The sequence below is a fragment of the Canis lupus genome, chromosome 3 (genome assembly GCF_011100685.1).
Source record: "Canis lupus familiaris isolate Mischka breed German Shepherd chromosome 3, alternate assembly UU_Cfam_GSD_1.0, whole genome shotgun sequence".
NCBI classification, from domain to species: domain Eukaryota; kingdom Metazoa; phylum Chordata; class Mammalia; order Carnivora; family Canidae; genus Canis; species Canis lupus.
Window position 1 is genome coordinate 2,761,507 of NC_049224.1, and position 20,684 is coordinate 2,782,190.

General features: G+C 34.5%; 1 protein-coding gene across 1 annotated transcript in view; it reads left to right on the forward strand.

The window, feature by feature from the left end:
- The window catches only part of PJA2 (praja ring finger ubiquitin ligase 2), a 68,368-nt gene that overhangs the window by 28,372 nt on the left and 19,312 nt on the right, over window positions 1–20,684 (forward strand). Inside the window, exons 5-6 of the mRNA XM_038532170.1 lie at window positions 6,963–7,148; window positions 19,530–19,715. Of these exons, the coding sequence (XP_038388098.1) occupies window positions 6,963–7,148; window positions 19,530–19,715 (372 nt within the window). The remainder of the gene's footprint in view (window positions 1–6,962; window positions 7,149–19,529; window positions 19,716–20,684) is intronic.

Below are 20,684 nucleotides of genomic sequence, written 5' to 3' on the forward strand. Positions count from 1 at the left end.
CAATATTCTAAACAATGATAGGATATTTTACAAATAGAATATACAGAGGAGGGAATACAGTAAACAGAAACTTTTTTTCTTTCACTTTAAAGTAATATATTGATTTATAGAACCTGAAGTTGGGCTGTGCTTAAAAGATGGAACTAATTTTGAAGCAGTCATTAAGACACATTGAAATGGCCAGAAACAGGGTTTTTGTTTGTTTGTTTGTTTGTTTGTTTGTTTGCTTGTTTAAGACTACCATCATAGAATAAGTTCTCAAGGAAGACGGTTTTATCTAGAATTCCACTCACATTTGCATCTGTTGATAGTATTGAGATAGGTTTAGGACTGTATTGCAATAGTCTGGACAGTTTGAGTAATTGTTTCTGTGTTACTGTTTCTAGTTCCTCTACCTTCAACTCCCTGCAAAGGATCACAATTGCCAGAATGTTTTTTAATATGCTGTCAGAAAAAGGTTGAAATTTAATAACCATACATTCACACTTAATTTCATTTTTATCTCTTGTTCATCTGCTTGATGTTTTACTATAGTCCTGCTGAATTCTGATAATAGCAGGTTGGAGAAATGGGGAAACAGTTCCTCTACAATAAGTGTCTTGATAAAGTATAAATACCCTTTGCCTTGAGTCTGTGAGGTTCTTTTTGGGTTTCCTTTGCTTTATAAAACTTAAAGATGCTATACTTGAAAATTTTTCTTGTCACGTTTGTATTATAATAGCTACAAATAGAACCGTCATGTCCAGAACTTAACTAAAACCTCTGTGACATTTTTAGTTATAGGAATTTTGGCCACTTTTAAAAAATATAATTAAAAATATATATAGTTAATATATATACTTTAAAAGTGAAAAGTATTTGAATGAATGCCTGATCCGTTTCCTCCCTGAAAACTTTTAAATGATCACTTAATCGTATCTGAAACTTTACACTCTATGGAATAAGCATTGCAGTTGGTAGGATTGCTCTGAGCTGTTTGACGGGAACTGAACACCACCTTATTAAATTAGAATTGTGAGGGGAATTTAATAGGCAGTATGTAATTACCAGACTTGGAATTAGACCAAAGAGCTAAGGTTAACATACCGCTCTTTGGAAATACACCCTGAGAGCTTTAATAACTGAGGACAAGATCTTGAGTTTAAAAGAACCTTTAACCATGCCAGCACATTTTAACCTTGGGCCTAACTGGAGGAAGAGATATGCCATCCACTGAGCGCTTCTTAGAGCACTTGAGGTTTCCTTCAGAGTTTTTTTTCTGTCCCTAAGCCTTGACATTGCTTAAAATATAAAGGTAAAAAGTTCCTTACCTAAGTTAAAAATGTCAGGACACCTTTTTTGTTATTCATGATTTTGGGAAAATAAAAGGAATATCAGCTATTAGTTGATTTCAGTTTGATATATTCAAAAAGGATTTATTGAAATCCTCCTGTCAGACTTCTCCCAGGTGCTCTGCAAATGCAAATAATAATGATTCCTGTTCCCTTGGTGTTCACCAGGCTTATGAGGAAGTTAAGACCTATAGTTAATTATCATGAGGCTAAATTAAGCTTCTTTCCTCTTCTCTATAAATTAGCTAAGAGCCAAGCAGGAGCTTCTCTGATATCCCTGTATCCCAACAAATAAAGCATCTATGAGCAGCCAGCAAAGATCCTAAAGCATATGCTGTAACATTTGAGCAAATCTTTTTATCTTGTTTCCAAATTCCTAGAAGTTTAGAAGGAGTAAATTAGAGATAAAGAGTTTTGTTCCTTAGACATGCTAGGGAGTTACAGATTACTGTATTCTGATATTTAGGGAAAAGACCAGAAAGTTGTAAAAGGCAGGCGCAATTCAGAACCATCTGGGCCTTATTTACTAAATTAAGCACCTGATAGATTTGAATAACTACCATTTGTATCACTATATTACAACATAGTTTGTTGTTGTTAGTGCTAAAATGTCCCAAACTGCTTAGATTAGACTTACTATACTGTCTGACAATGCAGTAATAACTGTCTGAAAATGATATGTCAACATAATTTCCATCCAGAGTATTTTCAATAAAATTCAGAAAGTATTTTTGATCCTTAGCTAGTCAGGTAACAAAATTATCCAGATTTTCAGTTTTTCTAGGCTCATAGTAGTTCAGTTTTTATGGATGTGGTAAATGCCAGGGAAGACTAACAAAACAGTTCGTTGGGGAATTTAAGGAATAAGGGGTTGCTTTTGGATGCTTTTATATCTTATTTCTATCTAAGATTTGTACTACACAAAGTATCTTATCTAGAAATCATATTAATTTTATTCTATATGTGAAAAAAGTGTTTTTGGTTCACAATTGAATGTGAAAATGTAACATTTAAGTTAATAGTTGTCTGCTGTTGAATATAGCTGTAAATTTTAACGGGAGACAATACTTAAAAGACCATATGAAAATCAAAGTGGTACTTAGTTTTTATTTTGAGAATTTAAAACATTTAACTCATTGGCTTTTATATTCAAGGGCAAATGGGTCCTCACTATTCTGTGATCTTTTTTAAAATTTGTAAAAGATTTTACTTATTTATTTACTAGAGACACACAGAGAGAGGCAGACACACAGGCAGAGAGAGAAGCAGGCTCCCTGCAGGGAGCCTGAGGCGAGACTTGATCCCAGGACCCTGGGATCATGACCTGAGTCCCCAGGCGCCCCTCTGTGATTGTTTTGTGTCCTACTTGTTCTGTTGGTTATTCTACTTGCAAAGTTATTTTTAAATCTTTTCTCACTCTACTTTAAGTTCCATACACTCCTATCACTCTTAGGAGAGAACTTTGTTTCTTGCTTTCCTGGGGTAGTAAAATAATTAAATCTGAGCTTGTTTTCCTGTTCACCATATTGCAGCATGTTAGTATTCTTTCCTGTTTTTAATTTTTTCTTCAGTGAAGAGAGATGACTCGTCCATTCTGTGTCTATAGTTATATCTTACACCTGACTTTATTATTCTTATACCAAAATTGCTTCTGTCCACCTCATTCTGTATTTTTCTAAATCCTGAGGGGAAATCTTCACTTGATCTTGCTTTTCCTTTAACAACTGGCCTGTTTGTCTTCTCTTCCATTGCTGAATTTTCAGAATAAGTTTTCCATACCCACTGTTTCTATTCCTGCACTCTGCACTTTTAAAGGCCTTGAAACTTACAGTACTATTTCTCTATTCTCTGATGTTAGCAGTAACCTCCTCCTTCTCACAGCCAGTTGACTTGCCTTGGTACCCGTGTTTTTTTACTTGAGTGCTACTGTTGAGCAGTTTGTTCACTCTCTATAATTTCTCTTCCATTGACCTATATTTGTTTTTTCTTTGCGGAGTCTTCTATGAAGGATCCTCTTAAGGATTTACAGACTTTTTAAAAAGGATGTCCAGATAGTAAATACTTCAGCCTTTGTGGACCAAAAGGCAAAATCAAGGATATTCTATAGGTACTTAAATAACCATTTAAAAATGCAAAAAAAGAGAAAAAAAGCCAATCCCCAAAACAAACAAAAAGCAAAAGACATTCTTAGCTTCCAGACCACTAAAGGACAGGTGGCCAGATTTGGCTCATGGGTGAGGACATAGTTTGCTGACCACTGGTGGAAAGAGAGACTAAGACTGAAGTGCCTTTGGTGACCAGGAGGCTGATCTTGCCATTCAGTAAGACAAACCAAGGATTCAGAGTAGATTTTCTTCAGTAGAGAAAAGAGGAAAATGATAGTGTGCTGGTTGGAAATCCAGTTGAAACTGTCTAAGCAGACAACTTATATAATAAAGTAATTATCACGTGTATTAAATGCTTAGCATTTTCCAAAAATTGTTTTAGAGGTTTATCTACAGTATTCACTTAAACATCTCCATAAACTTGAAAAGGAAATATGGTATTTGAGTAAAAAAAAAAGTGGTTAAAAAAAAGATTTGCTAACAGTTATTGATGGCTTACTATTTATCTGGCACTATTAAAATGTTTTTTATATATAAATGCATTGACTTCTCATATGAACTCAGTTATTAGATATTGTTACTAAATTCACCTGATGTGTGAAGTGATAAAGGCACAGAAACGTGAACATGAAGTACCTTTTTCACGACTAATAATTGGTGGATTCAAATCCAGGCAGACTGACTCTAGAACCTGTGTTCTTAACTACTGTTCTCTAAGAACAATATTAATGTATAACTGTGGCAAAAACTGTGAGGGCAGTAGGCATGAGACTAAATTAAGCTTCTTTCCTCTTCTCTATATATTGGCTTAATTCTGTGAAATACTGCGTTAGTTAAAAAAAGTGAAGGATTTTGGAGTAATATTATGTATGTACTATTTGATGGAAGTTGCAGCAATAGTGGTATTTAGAATGCATCTTTTGAAAGGTGACTTGTGGGACTGAGATTAAATTTAGGGACACCAGTTAATAATTGATTGTCTAGGTATAGATTTGGAGAAGAATATTGGAGCCAGGGTTTTTAGGAGAAATGGAGAGAAAGGAGACATTTTACAGAAAGAATGCAAAGTAAAAAGGATTTAAACATAGGAGTTTGTGAGGAGTCAAAGATACATGAATTTTGGCTTGAGAACAGGAAAATACTATTAGCAGATAGAAAAATCAAGAAGAGACTTGTCTGTCAGATAAGTTTTATTTTATAATTTTTGAAAAAGATTGTGAAAATCTATAACTTATTGGAGGGCAGTTAGTGATTATGAAAGCTAAATGGTCAAGGCCAGAGATATATATTTAAAAGTTACCAACTTAGAGGTGAGGGTGATATATAATGAGTAATGATACAGGCCAGCAATCTGCAGATTTCTTTCCCTAAAGGGCCAAATAGTATTTTAGTATTTTACTAAGAAGCTGAATTAAAGATAAACTTGTAAAAAAAAGTTTTTAAATCAGAGGCCATAAAAAAAAAAAAGTAGAAGGTCCACATTTGGCAGAAAGGCTGAGTTTACCGATCTGTGATATAGGCTTCTTAAATATATTGACTACTGATCATAGGCATTCTTTTTATATTAAAATTTGGAGATAGTCCATCAATTATTTCATTAAGTAAAAAAAATTCAGAAGTTTTTACGTATTATTTTCCTGAACAGGATCATAACAATGTTTAAAATACAAGGTTTTCTTTTAAGTAAGTAAAGTTGCCATAAGTTAATAAGGGAATCTTAGCCTAATTGTTAAAGACATACCAAAATTGGAGCTGGTAATTTAGCTTTGAATTTGAGAGGCTTCATAGTCAAGGAAATGCAGTTCAAGAAGTCTTTTAAAACTATTTTCTGTGTTAGATTTTTACACGGGCACAAGTCAAGAAGTGATTTACTTCACCTTAGATTATTTTGGGGGTTACAGAAAATTTTACAAAATAAAAGCAATTTGGGTCCTATCCAACTGAAGGAATACTTGCTATACCAGAATTATATAGCATTCCTTCTCCGGAATGTTTGTGCCCCTGCTGCCTCTCATTTACTGAAAATTGGAAGTTGATTTTATTATTTTTACTTCTAATTTCTCAGAGCTTACATTAGTGCTATTCTTTCTTAATAGCATCTTGATCTCTTGGATTCATCAGGAACTTACTAGTCTAGTTAATGTATCATTAATAATATGACCATTAGTAATATAGCATCATAAAGAAAAGTTATTTCTTACTAATTATCACGTCCTTCAGAAACAAACTAAAATTTATTAATTTTTTTGTTTCTCAAAAATCATGGCACTAAGGGAAATCTTTAAGGGGATTCTTAACCAGAATGGTTGATACAGTTGGAGGGGGTATTTAAGATTTATTTTCACCATCAATATGTAATATTTTAACTTTGTTGTGGTACAAGATGACTGTACTTTAAAAGCAATTAAATGTAACCGAATTAACTAAAAAATATAACCAAAAGTCATTTTCTGAGGTTTTTCATTAACCTTTTTTTTTTTTTTTTTTTTAAAGATTTTATTTATTTATTCATGATAGTCACAGAGAGAGAGAGAGGGGCAGAGACACAGGCAGAGAGAGAAGCAGGCTCCATGCATCGGAAGCCCGATGTGGGATTCGATCCCGGGTCTCCAGGATCGCGCCCTGGGCCAAAGGCAGGCGCCAAACCGCTGCGCCACCCAGGGATCCCTTCATTAACCTTTTTATCATAGCTTTTGGTTCCTTCTCTAAATATTCTCTTAGCTGAAATTTATTTTTTTTTAAATTTTTTTTATTTTTATTTATTTATGATAGTCACACAGAGAGAGAGAGAGAGAGAGAGAGGCAGAGACACAGGCAGAGGGAGAAGCAGGCTCCGTGCACCGGGAGCCCGACGTGGGATTCGATCCCGGGTCTCCAGGATCGCGCCCTGGGCCAAAGGCAGGCGCCAAACCGCTGCGCCACCCAGGGATCCCCTGAAATTTATTTTGTATTCACAGTCCAATCAAAGGACTTTAGTAAAGATTTGTCAGTGCAGTTTTTTATGAATTTGAATCTCCTTTCATTTTAAAGTCTTTTGTAAAAGAGGAAGGAAAAAAATCGTTAAGCTTTTAAAATATGATAATAGTGGAAATTTTTTATTCATAGAGGGTATGTCCCCAGTTGTCAGTATGTAATTAGAAAGTTGTTTTAGTTGGGTCAGATGAGTAATAAATCTATTATTTATTTCAGATAGCATTTAATTTATGATTACCAAGTTATATTTAAAATTTTATTTAGAAATAGGTCTAAAAAAATAAACCTATATCTATCCACTACGGAATTACTTCAGTGAAGAAAATAATAAATTGATAAATCTACAACTTGGCCATATGCTATATTCATTTGAAAAAGTTACATTCTGCTGAATGTATTTCTCTATTTACTTTTAAATTTTTTTAAAATGGATTTGGCACCTGATTTATAAGCATGTGTGGGATCAGTCATCCACTGTCTACTATGATGCATTTGTCCAAATGACAAATGCACAAATAGTGACAGTTATTGTATTTCTGTCCTGAATTTGCAGTTCAGAATGCAGTGATGGAGAATGGTCTGCTTCTTTGCCTCATCGGTTTTCTGGTACGGAAAAAGATCAGTCATCAAGCGATGAAAGCTGGGAGACTTTGCCAGGAAAAGATGAAAATGAACCTGAACTACAGAGTGATAGCAGTGGTCCTGAAGAAGAAAACCAAGAATTGTCTCTACAGGAAGGGTATGTTTAACAGTGAGATTTATTATTTGTATGTGTATTGCCCAAGAACGGCATACATCACATTCAGATGTTGGGTATGCTGTTAATTGCATGTATAAGCCTTATGTAGGACCAGTAAGTCCTACTGATTTTTTAAATTATGATTTTAGTATTTTACAAAGCACAATAAAATTAAAAATTCTAGTAATTTCATTATCTTCTATTGAGATATAGTATGTATTTCCACTTCACATTAAAGAAAACTTGGGCATTTAAAAGATTATTTTGAAAAAATAAATAAAATAAAATAAATAAAAGATTATTTTGGTTGAGTTAGGTGTGAATGGATTAGGGCTGCTATTCCTGTACAACAGAAATGATGGCAAGAGGGAAGGGGCAGCCTGGAGGGAAATCAGTGATGTATTCATAGAAATTGAGAAAGTTGCAAAAGTTGAAGTTTTAATATTTCTGCCTAATTGCATAAGATGGTATCTCTGAAATCAGTGATTGCTGGTAAACACCTTTATCTTTTCCCTACTTTAATGGGAATGCTCTCGTACAGGGTTGTTAAACTTATGCTGTGAAGGGCTGGATAATAAGTATTTTCAACTTTGTGTCCCTGTCTCCATTGCAGCTACTCAACCCTCGTGTTGTAGTGTAAAAGTGGCTATGCACAATATGTAAATGAATGGGTGTGGCTGTCTTCCAACAAAATTTTATTTATAAAAACAGGTGGCAGGCTGGAAATAACCCATGGGCCATGGTTTATAACCTGGCTCTAATATTTCCTAAGTAAGAACGATTCTGACTTCTGGGTTGTTTTTTATACACTCATATACACACACACACTTTTTTCTTCTAAATCACACTAAAGAAATATGCTGCTGTTGTTTTTATAGGTTTCTAGCAAGATGTCTGTTAAATTTTATTATAGTTTTTTTTAGCATCAGTTGAAATGATCTTAGTGATTTTTTCACCTTTGACCTAATGATCATGAGGAATTATTTTGTTACTAAATTCCTGAATAGTCAGTTGCCTTTATTTCTTGAAATAAATATGATCACGTAGTCATGGTTTGTTGTTGTTTTAATGAGCTGCTGGATTCTGTTTGCTGATATTTGACATAGGATTTTTATGTCGAGATGCATAAGTGTGATTGTTTCTTTGTCTAGATAACAGTGTGATAATTGCTTTGTTAAAACAATCTGTTATACTTTTTTTAATCCCTTGATGTTTAGCTTATTTATTTTTTCAAACGTTTAAATATTTTACTTAAATAGCTTATTCTTTTAAAGGTTGCTAGTATTTTCTTGTGAAACCTAGGTTTGTATTTTATTGTGAGTTAGTATCTGTTAATTTAAATTTTTTTCTGATAATTGGTGGGTTCTAATTTTTAGTCTCTAATGGAATCTATTTTGGTAGATTTGGTTTTCTAGGGATCCCTGGGTGGCGCAGCGGTTTGGCGCCTGCCTTTGGCCCAGGGCACGATCCCGGAGACCTGGGATCGAATCCCACATCGGGCTCCCGGTGCATGGAGCCTGCTTCTCCCTCTGCCTGTGTCTCTGCCTCTCTCTCTCTCTCTCTCTGTGACTATCATAAATAAATAAAAAAAATTTAAAAAAAAAAAAAAAAAAAAAAAGATTTGGTTTTCTAAATTCTTTCAGCTTGGACTAACATTAAAATTTGAACTTCGCAAAAGGTACAAATTTCCAGCTTGAGATTAATTCTGTAAGGAATAAAATATATTAGAGAATCTGTAAAGAAAGAAATTTGCAAGCATAATTGGTTTTGACAGTGATTGAAAATGGTGTTTTTTTTCTCCTTCTGATTTTATGTTTGATCTTCTTGAATCACTATTACTTAGTTTACTAAGTATTGAGCTGAGATCTAAAAGATAATTCATGATTGAGGAAGAGCTTTTTGGGCAAAAGGAAAGATAGTAAGAGCAGAGGTACTATAAAAAGCAAAGGGCTTGATATGCATAAAGGTAGTGGGGCTGAAGGGAATGAGTGAACAGAAGAGTGGTAGGAGATGAAGTTGTCAGGTAGGTACCAAACTATGCAGGATATATAGCATCCGGGATTTATTTATAGAACAATGAGATTGTGAGTGAAAGATCTGATATTTATTTATTTATTTATTTATTTATTTATTTATTTATTTAATTTATTTATTTTAAAGTTTTACTAACTGATTTGAGAGTGGGGGAGCAGGAGCAGGGGCTAAGGGCATAGGAAGGAGGAAGAAGCAGACTCCCCACTGAACAGGGAGCCTAATGGAGGGCTTGATCCCAGGACCCTGAGATCATGACCTGAACTGAAGACAACAGACGCTTAGCCTGCTGAGCTGCCCAGGTGCCCCAATCTGACAAACTTAAAAGACCACTCTAGTTGCTTTGTTACAAAGATTGAATTAGATTAGAAAGGTATTTAAGTACAAAAGAGAGAAGAAAGTTGGACTAGGCTGTTGGACTAGGGGTGGTGAGGATTAAAAAAAGTAAACAGGGCAGCCCGGGTGGCTCAGCGGTTTAGCGCTGCCTTCAACCCAGGGCGGGATCCTGGAGACCCAGGATCCAGTCCCATGTCAGGCTCCCTGCATGGGGCCTGCTTCTCCTCCCTCTGCCTATGTCTCTGCCTCTCTTACTCTTTCTCTCTGTCTCTCTCATGAAAAAATATATGAAATCTTTAAAAAAAAAAAACAGGTTTAAGAATATCTTTGAGTTATAAATAATAGAAGGGATTGAGTGTGAGATGAGGGAGAGTGAGGAATCAATGATGATTGGGTTTTTTGGTTTGAGCATTGGGTAGTTGTTATTGTCATTGACCTAGATGGGACGGTCTGAGGAGAAGAATGGAAAGTACAAACTCTTTCTAGAATTTTTAAGTGCCTATTAGACTGTGTAATGCAGATGGTAAATAGATGCATAGATATTTAATTTTTAAGTGTTAAGGGAAATGTCCCTGATTGTAGGTTGATAATAAAGATATATGGGTAGCAACAGAGAAACATATGTGGAAGTTATCAGTTACTTGGGTTGATACCATACAATAATAAAGCTCCATAATTTGTTTTAAAAAGATAAAAGTGAGGGGGGATGGGGACAGAACTAAAGTACTAGACAGCAATAGTATTTAAGTTGAAAGAGGGGACACCAAAGTTGAAAGATATTGTTCAGGAGAGGGTTCAAAGTTAACTTTGGACATAAGTTAAATTTGTATGGTAAAATTTCAAGGGTAACCACCAAAAGAATATAGAGTTACATGTACTGGAAACCTATAGATAAGAAATATTAAGACATGGAAAAAGAATATTTAAAGTCAATCCAAATAGAAGTAAAGAAAGGGAGAAAATTATTAAAAAGGAGGAAAGAAAGAGATTGGTAAAAGTAAAATGGAACAAGTGCTGCAATAAATATAAATTGCCTCCTAATCTCTGCTTGTAAAAGACAAAGCTTCAATCAGTTTGATTTTTTTAACTTAAATGCTTTTTATAAAAGATACACTTAAAGCTTATGTATACAGACAGACTGAAAGTAAAAGGATAGTTAATGATACTTTAGGCAAATACTAACCAAAAATGGAACAGTTAAATTAATATTAGCAAAGTAGATTTAAAGATAAAAAAACATTATTGGAGAGCATGAGAGGTCATTATATTTCAAGTCTAGTTTATCAGTAAAATGTAGCAACTTTAAGCTTTGAATATACCTAATAAAATAAAATAAGCAAATCAAAATTTAACCAAACCAGAGAATAGTGACAAATTTACTGTCATATTGGGAGGTTTTAAAATATCTTTCTCAATTACCTATAATTCATGGATATAAGAAATTCATCTGTCTTTAGCAGATTTGAGCAACTCATGTAAGCATGGTTTAATGAACACCCCACCCTATGGAATGAATAAACACACACACACACACAAACTGAGCATGAACTAGGCTACAAATCACAGATACACATATTTCAAAGATTCAGTATCCTGCAGACTATATTCTCTGACCACAATGTAATTAACTTAGAAATAAAAAACAAATCTAAAAATTTAAAAAATCCATACATTTTTATATTGTTCATCCTTATAAATAACCAGTAGGACAAAAAAAAAAAAAAGAAATTATAACCAAAGTCTAAAATGCTCTCTACTTACTGATAATGCGAATACTACTACAATTAAAATTTGAGGGATGCAGTGAAATTCAAAAAGGGAAATTTATCTTAATAAATTAATTAAATAAATAAATAAAGTTATTAAAGAAGAAAACCTGAACATGGAGAAACTGTGCATTTAACTTAAAATAGAAAAGAACTATTAAAGAAAATAAGGAAATTCAGAATTAGAGTTAGGAAAGACAAAAGCAAAACTCAGTATGATTCAAAACAGTTATGATAGAAATGGTCAAAGAAATTAGAAGGTGATATTTTGAAAAGATTAAGAAAAATAGACAATCCACTTAGTGAACAAAAGAAATAAAGACAAGGCACAATACTGAAATAGAAAAACCACAGTACAATAAAAACTGGATAAGGTAAAAAGAGTACTGTGAACTTTTTGCCAGTAAATTTGAAAACTTAGAAGAAATCGACAAATTCCTAGAAAAATGTAATTCACCAAAACTCATGGGAAGCCTGAATAATATTATAAGTATTGCAGATATATAATCAGTAGTTTAAAATCTTACTGTAAACAGTTAATCCAGATGGTTTTATTTTTTATTTTTTTAAAGATTTTATTATTCATGAGAAATACAGAGAGAGAGAGAGAGAGACAGGCAGAGAGGCAGAGAGAGAGAAGCAGGCTCCATACAGGGAGTCTGATGTGGGACTCGATCCCGGGTCTCCAGGATCAGGCCCTGGGCCAAAGGCAGGCACCAAACTGCTGAGCCACCAGGGATCCCTCCAGATGGTTTTAGAACTAAATTCTCCTAAACTAAACTTTCAAGGATCATGTCACTCCACTCTTCAAGAGAATAGAAAAAGAACTATTTCTCCAAATCATTCTACAAGGCCAATTTAACTCTAATACTGAAAGAGTATGTGAAGGAAAACATTTATTAAATACATATCAAAATCTCAAACAGTACTGGAAATCTGAATATGTAAGTACATATTTTTTGAAGATAAAACTCAATTTCCAATCTGAGTTTATTCCAGAAATGTAAAGGTGTTTTAATATAGAATACCTTTAAGTGTCATTCACCAGCTTAACAGAATGCAGGAGAAAATTCATATGATAGATTCTGTAGATACAGGAAAAAAATCACTTATTAATGTTCAATATCTCAACATGGTAAACACTCAGAAACTAGGATCAGAACAGAATTTCTTTGACCCAGTAAAAAGTATCTACAAAAAACATCATTTTTAATAACAAAGGATTAAAAAAATCCTCCTCTTAAAAATCAAGAGTAAGGGCAGCCTGGGTGGCTCAGCGGTTTAGCGCCGCCTTCAGCCCAGGGCGTGATCCTGGGGCCCCAGGATCGAGTCCCACATCGGGCCCCCTGCATGGAGCCTGCTTCTCCCTCTGCCTGTGTCTCTGCCTCTCTCTCTCTCTGTGTCACTCATGAATAGATGAATAAAATCTTTAAAAAAAAATAAATCAAATCAAGAGTGCACATAGCACCATTTCAACAGCCATCCATCTTTGGTGGAGGTTTTGGTGGGCATGGCTTGATGGGAAAATAATAAAGGACAAAAAGACAAAAAGAAGGGAACTGAAAATGAAAGAAACTAGTAGAAAATATTTATAGAATATAAAATGTTAATGTGCAGGATATAAAGAACTCCTAGAAATCAAGAAGAAAAACCATCTAATTGGAAATTGTTCAGACATTTTGTAGATAATTGACCAAAGAGGAAATATTAATGGTGAATAAAAATATCAAAAGATACTTAAATCATTAGTAATCAAGGTAGCATACATTAAGATCACAAGGAGGTAGCATTTTTTTACCCACCCATTAGGTTAGCAAACATTAGGAAATTTGACAACGTCAGGTGTTTTGGAGGATATGAATGCTTGTTGAGGGGTGAAATAGGTCAGATTCACTGAAATCATGTAATAATTTTAACATTTGCGTGGTAGACTATCGGCCATATCAGGTATGTATTTTAAGTGTATAAGAGAAACCTCCCCACGTGGCCCAGGAGTTGTGTACAAGATTGTTCATTACAGTATTTTTCATGAAAGCTATAAAACTGGCTATTACCCAAATATTAACTAATAGGAGAAAAGTTACATGGAGTATCATACAGCTCTGGGAATGTATAAGCCACGCTTAGATGCAAAAACACAAGGGAATCTTGGAGATACAGTGCTGAATGAAAACAGTTGAGGAAAAATTAATGTGTATGCTGTTTCCCAAAGCTTAAAAACAAGTTAAATATCTTAAGTATATAAAACTAGTGAAAACTTGTTTCAAAAAATGGAAATACAATAGCATCCAGATCTTTTCTCTGGGGGATGAGGCTAAGGGGATAGGATAGGTGCAGGGCACAAGGTGTATACTAGTCAGTGATAATATTCTAGTTCCTGCTTTGGGTGGTGGGTTTTATAGGTGTTCAACAGAACGTTTATAACTTAAACAGATTGTTTATATTACATTTGAGGGGAAAAAAAGGAATTAAAAATTAAAGGGAATTGAAAGAGAGTAGAGACAGTCACCATACCTAATTCTTTAGAAAGGGAAGGCGCCACAGATGGATGCTGAGCCTAGGAAAATGTTGTCCTCACCCCCCAAAACCGGAAGCTGACTGTTGGCTTATAGAATGTTCCAGAGGAGAGTAACAATTACAGGAAAGATAAAGTGAAACTCTTAAGATGAGAAAGGTTAGGATCCACATCTCAAGGAGAGGGCTTTTAGGAGCAGAGACTTCCATTGTACCTAGCGGGAAGGCAGTAGGTAGGTACAGGTGTAGGTAAGTAAGTCTGTAGGTTCACAGTGGGAAGGTGGGTCTCTGATGCCTTTAGTATTCTTGTTATTACGAGATACTGAGAGTGGGGAAGATAGGAAGATTGCAAAATTGAAGGAAAGAAAAAAAGGTGGGAAATAGGCTTTCACAGAGCTAGACAACAAACTTATTAGGTAAATCTTGAATAATTGCTGGACAGTATTGAATGTCCATTTAAAATAAGTATTTTTGAAGTTAAAGTAGTGTATCACACGTGTGTATTTTTCTTTAAGTTTTTCCTGCTGTTTCGGTGACTACAAATTTTTTACATAAATACTCAAAATATTGTAATAAAAACTTAATATTTTGCCTTTCCTGTGAACACTGAATTTATTAGAATAAAGAGACAGTTCTTCAAATTAGGAAGACAGTTCTTCCATCTTTGTGACTAAATGACATGGAACAGGGTACCATTGATTTTCTAAACTATAATTCCTTTTGAAGCTTTTTTGACTTTTAATTCAAATTTCAGTTATTTTCCTTTGTACTTTAACTCCAAGATGAGGATTTGAAATCTGAAAAACTTGCTATACAATTAGAATTATTAAAAGTGAGCCTATGCCTAAAGTTTAGCAACTAATTAATATGTGTCTTGATTTATAAAATGAAAGCCAGTTAATTAAATACCAGTTAATTAGGAATGCTTATAATGCTGTCCAGGATTTTATGAAATTTCTTATAATATAGATTGTTTTATGAAAACCTTAGCCCTTTAAAATGTTGGCTTTAACCCAAAGGTTTAAATTTTGTGCTGCAAATAATGGATACTCAAATTGCTGATCAGTTAGCTAAAGGCGGCAACCACTCAGAATGTAAAATCAGAGTTAGTATTTTCAGAGATTTTTTTTGATTTGTCTGCCTTTCATTTCTCAGAAAATTTTATGATGCATGGTTATATAATAAGCATATTCTAAAACTTTTTAATGAAAATGTCTTTAAAATATTCCATATTGGCTTGGCTTATTAATATATTTTGATGATTTTAATATTGCTACTCACATATTACTAAATTTAGTTTCTATTACTGAGGAATAGGGATCTTGAATCATTAAGGAAATATATATATCCTATATATCATAAAGGAAACATCAGTCTGTGTATCTGAAACTTTGAGTTTAAGTGTAGCCTGTGGTCAAGAGATTAGATGATGCTGATGGACTTATAGGATTTTCACTGGGAGTAGTAGCTTGTGGGGATTCGTCATGAAGCATTTTCAGCTTCCTCTCCTGGCAGCAGCATTCATTTCCTCCAGGCTCTGCTGGAAACGCTCAGAAGGAAAGGACAAATCCGCAGTTTCCCTTCCCAGTTGAAATACTTGTGAATTTAGTGGTGGTTGTGGTAGGCACATGCTTCCACATCTTCCATCTACTGGAACCCTTTTCAGAATTGACCATTTGGAGACACGATTAGACAATATGTCTTTTTAAATCTTGTAAATTACTGTATAACTTGATAATGGCATTTTGTTAATTTTTGAATTAACAAAATGAAATGACACTGAATGTATAAGTTTTTGTGAATGTGTTACATATGGTATGTCTGGCGTGTGTGTAAATGTGTATGTATAAGGAGAGAGAGAGAGAAGACTGAGATGTTGCTTTAAATATTTTCAAGGTTTTTGAAGCATTGAAACTTACATAATATGCTTACATTCCCATGGGGGTACATGTTTCTTTTGTTAGCTCAGAAAATGAAAGATACTTTTGATTCTATTGTTAAGAATCTTTCTTTTCTCCCTCCCTCCCTCCCTCCCTCCCTCCCTTCCTTCCTTCCTTCCCTTCTTTCTCTTTTCTTTCTCTTTTTCTTTTTCTTTTTCTTTTGCTTTTGCTTTTGCTTTTGCTTTCCTTTCCTTTCTTTCCTTTCTTTTCTTTCTTTTCTTTCTATTCTTTCTTTTCTTTCTTTTCTTTCTTTTCTTTCTTTCATCAAGCCAACTCTGGCCCAGCACAGTGCCACTCTACTAGCCTGGTAAATTTTGTGTTAAATGGTAAGAATTGATGTGAACCTTATGTAATATGTTGAAAGCATATACCATATACTCGTTATTTGCTATCTCTATGACTACATTATATTACGAGTCATTAAAGACAGAATCAAATGTTTAAGCAAAATACGTAGCCAAGAATTGCTTATATAGTAAAAGAATATTAATGACATGTTGTAAATTATTTATATTCAGAATAACTTAATATTATTCTTCTTTGAATTAAAAAAAAGAAGTATTTCTTATACCGAATCATTTTCACCAATATAAACTGACTCATTTTGATTTTTATATAATAGAAAAAATATTTTTTTTATAGGAGTACATTAGAAATAACAAAAATTTCCCCAAATTATTTTTTAAAAGATTGCTTTTCAAGGATTTATTGTTAACATTTGCAACACAAATAGAGTATCTATTGTGTGCTAAGCACTTATTGCAAAGGGGTGAAGTTACCATGAGATAGAGCACACTGTTTGCCTTTGGAAAGCTACCAGTTGGGGATCCCTGGGTGGCGCAGCGGTTTGGCGCCTGCCTTTGGCCCAGGGCGCGATCCTGGAGACCCGGGATCGAATCCCACGTCGGGCTCCCGGTGCATGGAGCCTGCTTCTCCCTCTGCCTGTGTCTCTGCCTCTCTCTCTCTCTATCATAAATAAATAAAAATTAAAAAAAAAAAAAAAAAAAAAAAAGGAAAGCTACCAGTTTAGGAGGAAACCGGTGAGTCACCAGAAAAGTTCTAAGACAGTATGACAAGTGCTTTCATAAAAATGTAAACATAGAGGGATCCCTGGGTGGCGCAGCGGTTTGGCGCCTGCCTTTGGCCCGGGGCGCGATCCTGGAGACCCGGGATCGAATCCCACGTCGGGCTCCCTGCATGGAGCCTGCTTCTCTCTGTCTCTCTCTGTGTGACTATCATGGAGAAATAAATAAAAATCTTTAAAAAAAAAAATGTAAACATAGAATTTTTGATTTTGTATTTTAAATCCATATGGGTTTCATTTTTCATTGGGCCAAGTTATGATGCATGAAAATATCTACCATCTTTGTATGTTAGATATTAAACCTTCAACAAGTTAATCATATTTTGTTATCCTAATTTCTCTGATTTTACTAGAGGCAATACTAGATAATAAATTTTATTATCCTGTTATTTTAAAGTGTTGTTTAGGACCTGAGATTAAAGAAACATTTATAGGTTAGGTGTAGAAAGAGATGCTATTTCCGTGCCTTTAACATGTGTTGATTCTTGTATGTGGACATCATCTACATCTCTTTCATAAATGTTTTTATCCCCAAAGTTAAATTTGCACATTAGAATGAATAATTCTCTACATAGAATTATTATTGTATAATTCTAATTCTAATTATTCTATAACTCTAATTCTAATTATTATTCTATAATTCTAATTCTAATTAGAACTTATATGTTACTGTATAACATTATTTCTCTTCTTAAAATCCGAACTAAAATTCATCTTCATCAAAACTATGCTCTAATAATTAACCTCCTTTTGATATACTAAAAAGTATTTTCTGTTAAATAGAATAAATAAGAAGAGCCTACCAGTATAATTTTCTTAGTTATAAATTCACAAAGTACCTTTTGTTCAGTCATTGTAGCCTTGACTTTTGTTTCTCATGTATTGTAATTAATTCTTTTCAGTTTGATCTTTGTGTTCGTACTTCTGGTGTTTTGACTTTTAAGTAGTGTAATTTAACTATCCTGTCTGTGGCATCTAGGTTTTACATCATACTTACAATGACACTGAGAGTTTTGTAAAAATTTCTCTCATGATTTTTCCATTACGTCTTTGTTTTAGGAATGAATGGTGGGGGCGGGGGGCACACGTGTTTTTAAAATGTAGATTTGGAATTTGTTAGTGGGTAAGTAATGACAGATTTAAACTCCTTCCCTCCACATGAGTACTCAGTTGTCCTAATATCATTTATTGAATAATTCTTTTTTCTGTTGTTTTGAAATGCTTCTTTTTTGTCTTCCTTGTTTTATCTGTACCATTGGTTTGTCTGTCCCTGTTCCAGTGAGCTTATTTTCTAGTGGGAGAAAGACTAACAATGAACAAGTAAGAAAATGATAAAGTAGAAGTAAATTCTCTAACGCAACTAAGCAGAGTTATGTGGTAAGTCACTGGACAGCTGCTTAAAATGAATGGTTAAGACAGGTCTTTCTGAGGAGCTGATATTTACTCTGACCTAAATATCAAGAAGGGAATAGCTGTGCAGAAATCTGGTGAAAGAACACTGTAGGGCCACCTGAGTGGCTAAGCGTGTGCCTTCTGCTCAGGTCATGATCGCTGGGTCCTGGGATCGAGCCCCGAATTGGGCTCCCTGCTCAGGGTGGAGTCTGCTGCTCCCTCTCCCTCTGCTGCAACCCCTGCTTGTACATTCCTATTCTCTGTCTCTCTCTCTTTTTCTCTGTCAACTAAATAAAAATCTCTAAAAGAAAAGAAAAGAAAAAAAAAACATTTCAGGTAAAGGAAATGGCCCCAAGGTAGAAAGAATGTGTTCCAAACGTAGAAAGAATCATTGAAATATAGTAAATAGGAAGAGTGGTGAGAGGTAACAGTTGGAGAAGAGGGCCAAGGAGAAAGCATGTATGATGTAGGGATTTGTAGGCCAGGCTGAAGAATTTGGACTTTATTTGAACTGTGAGGGAAAACTACTCAAGAGCAGTATGGTGTTTTGTTTTGTTTTTTTTTTAATTTTTTAGAGAGCGCATGTGACTGTGCACGAGCATGGGAGAAGGGTTGGAGGGGGTAGAGAGAGAGAGAATAGAATCTTAAACAGGCTCCTTGTGGAGCCGAATGCGGGGCTCAGTATCACAACCCTGAGATCATGCCCTGAGGCAAAATCAAGGCAGATGCTTAACTGACTGAGCCACCTAGGTGGCCTCAAGAGCAGTATTTAAAAATTAAAATGGTCTAGAATGAATTTTTCTTATTTTTCTTCTGCATAAAGAGAAATACAGGAGCATAGGTAGTTTGTATGTCAAATAAATAGGTTTTCATGTAATTGGAAACTATTTCTGTATACATATGACCCTGTAACAAATTGCTTCCCTTTTAAATAACTTTTCAGTTAAATCAGACTTTTAGAATCCCAAAAGTACCAAGAGTTTAGAACTCAAAGAATAAAGAATCTATTTGCACTAAATAGAGCTCTTTTTAGATAACAATTTTATGATCTTTTTAGATAACAATTTTATGATGTTTTAAAATAATATCTTTTCTTGGGCACCTGGGTGGCTCAGTGGTTGAGTGTCTGCCTTTGGCTCAGGTCATGATCTCTGGGTCCTGGGATCGAGTCCCACATCAGGTTCCTCACAGGGAGCCTGCTTCTCCCGCCTGTGTCTCTGCCTCTCTCTCTCTCTCTCTCTCTGTCTCTCTCATGAATAAATAAATAAATCTTTAAAAAATAATAATTTTTTTTCTTCCCTTAAAATGTTTATATTAGGGAACAGACATCTTTGGAGGAGGGAGAGATTCCTTGGTTACAGTACAATGAAGTCAATGAAAGCAGCAGCGATGAGGGAAATGAGCCTGCCAATGAGTTTGCACAGCCAGAAGCTTTCATGCTGGATGGGAACAATAACCTTGAGGACGACTCCAGCGTGAGTGAAGACTTAGATGTGGACTGGAGGTATGTAACAGTGCGATTCCTGTGGTTAATTGTTCATTGAGTAGAATTTGTTTGTGATGATAAATTGAAACCATATTTCTGATCTCAGAAGTGTTCTCACCTTCCCATCTGTCAGTCTTCCTCTTCTGATCTCATTCTGGATGTCCCTTCCTACATGGACACTCCCTCCTTCTTTTCCAGGCAGTGACTTCTTTTTCTCTTTGGCCTTTTGGCTCTCTTGAAGCCCACCTTATATCCTTGTTATTTATAAGCTTATGGTTTGAGGTTTCCAACTTTTAAATTTAGCTGTATATGCTGAATATAGCCTTCCATTTGATCTTTAAAAAAAAAAAAGAATCCTTAATAAATACTACTTAAAGAATTTCAGAATCTGTGATTAAATGAGAAGAATCGTAAGAAAATAGTTAACCCTTCTGTGTATGAAAAATATAATTGTACCTTCCCAGAAATGCTGAAAGTATTCAGTTTACTTTATGCTGAAAGGAATAATGAACTTCAAATAAAAGAAGCATATAAATTAAGTGGATTATAGAATTGTTATGTCTCATGATATAATGGTCAAAATTTGTTTTGGTTTGTAGTTAGATTTATCTTTCAAATGTGCAGTATGCCTCTGAAAGCAGCTAGTTACTGAGATGTAGAATAATGTCCAACTGATGTCCAACTGATCTCTTGTTACTTTTTCTGGAGAAAATATGATTTTGTACTACCTTTGTGTCCATCTCTACAGAGATACAATTATAAGAATTTATTTTGTTTTTCCAGTTAAAATTCCATCACAGAAAATTGAGAAGAGTATAGATAAGGAGAACTCATTCATATCTCCCCCCCCCCCCATAACTGCAGATTTCTAGAACTTCCGTTTTTGAGTCCTCCTTTGTATCTTTAGTGTCTCTTTCTGTGTGGGTAGCTACTTTGTGCTTCTCCAAATTGTTCCAGATATGAATCTCAGGATCTCCTTGAAATCCT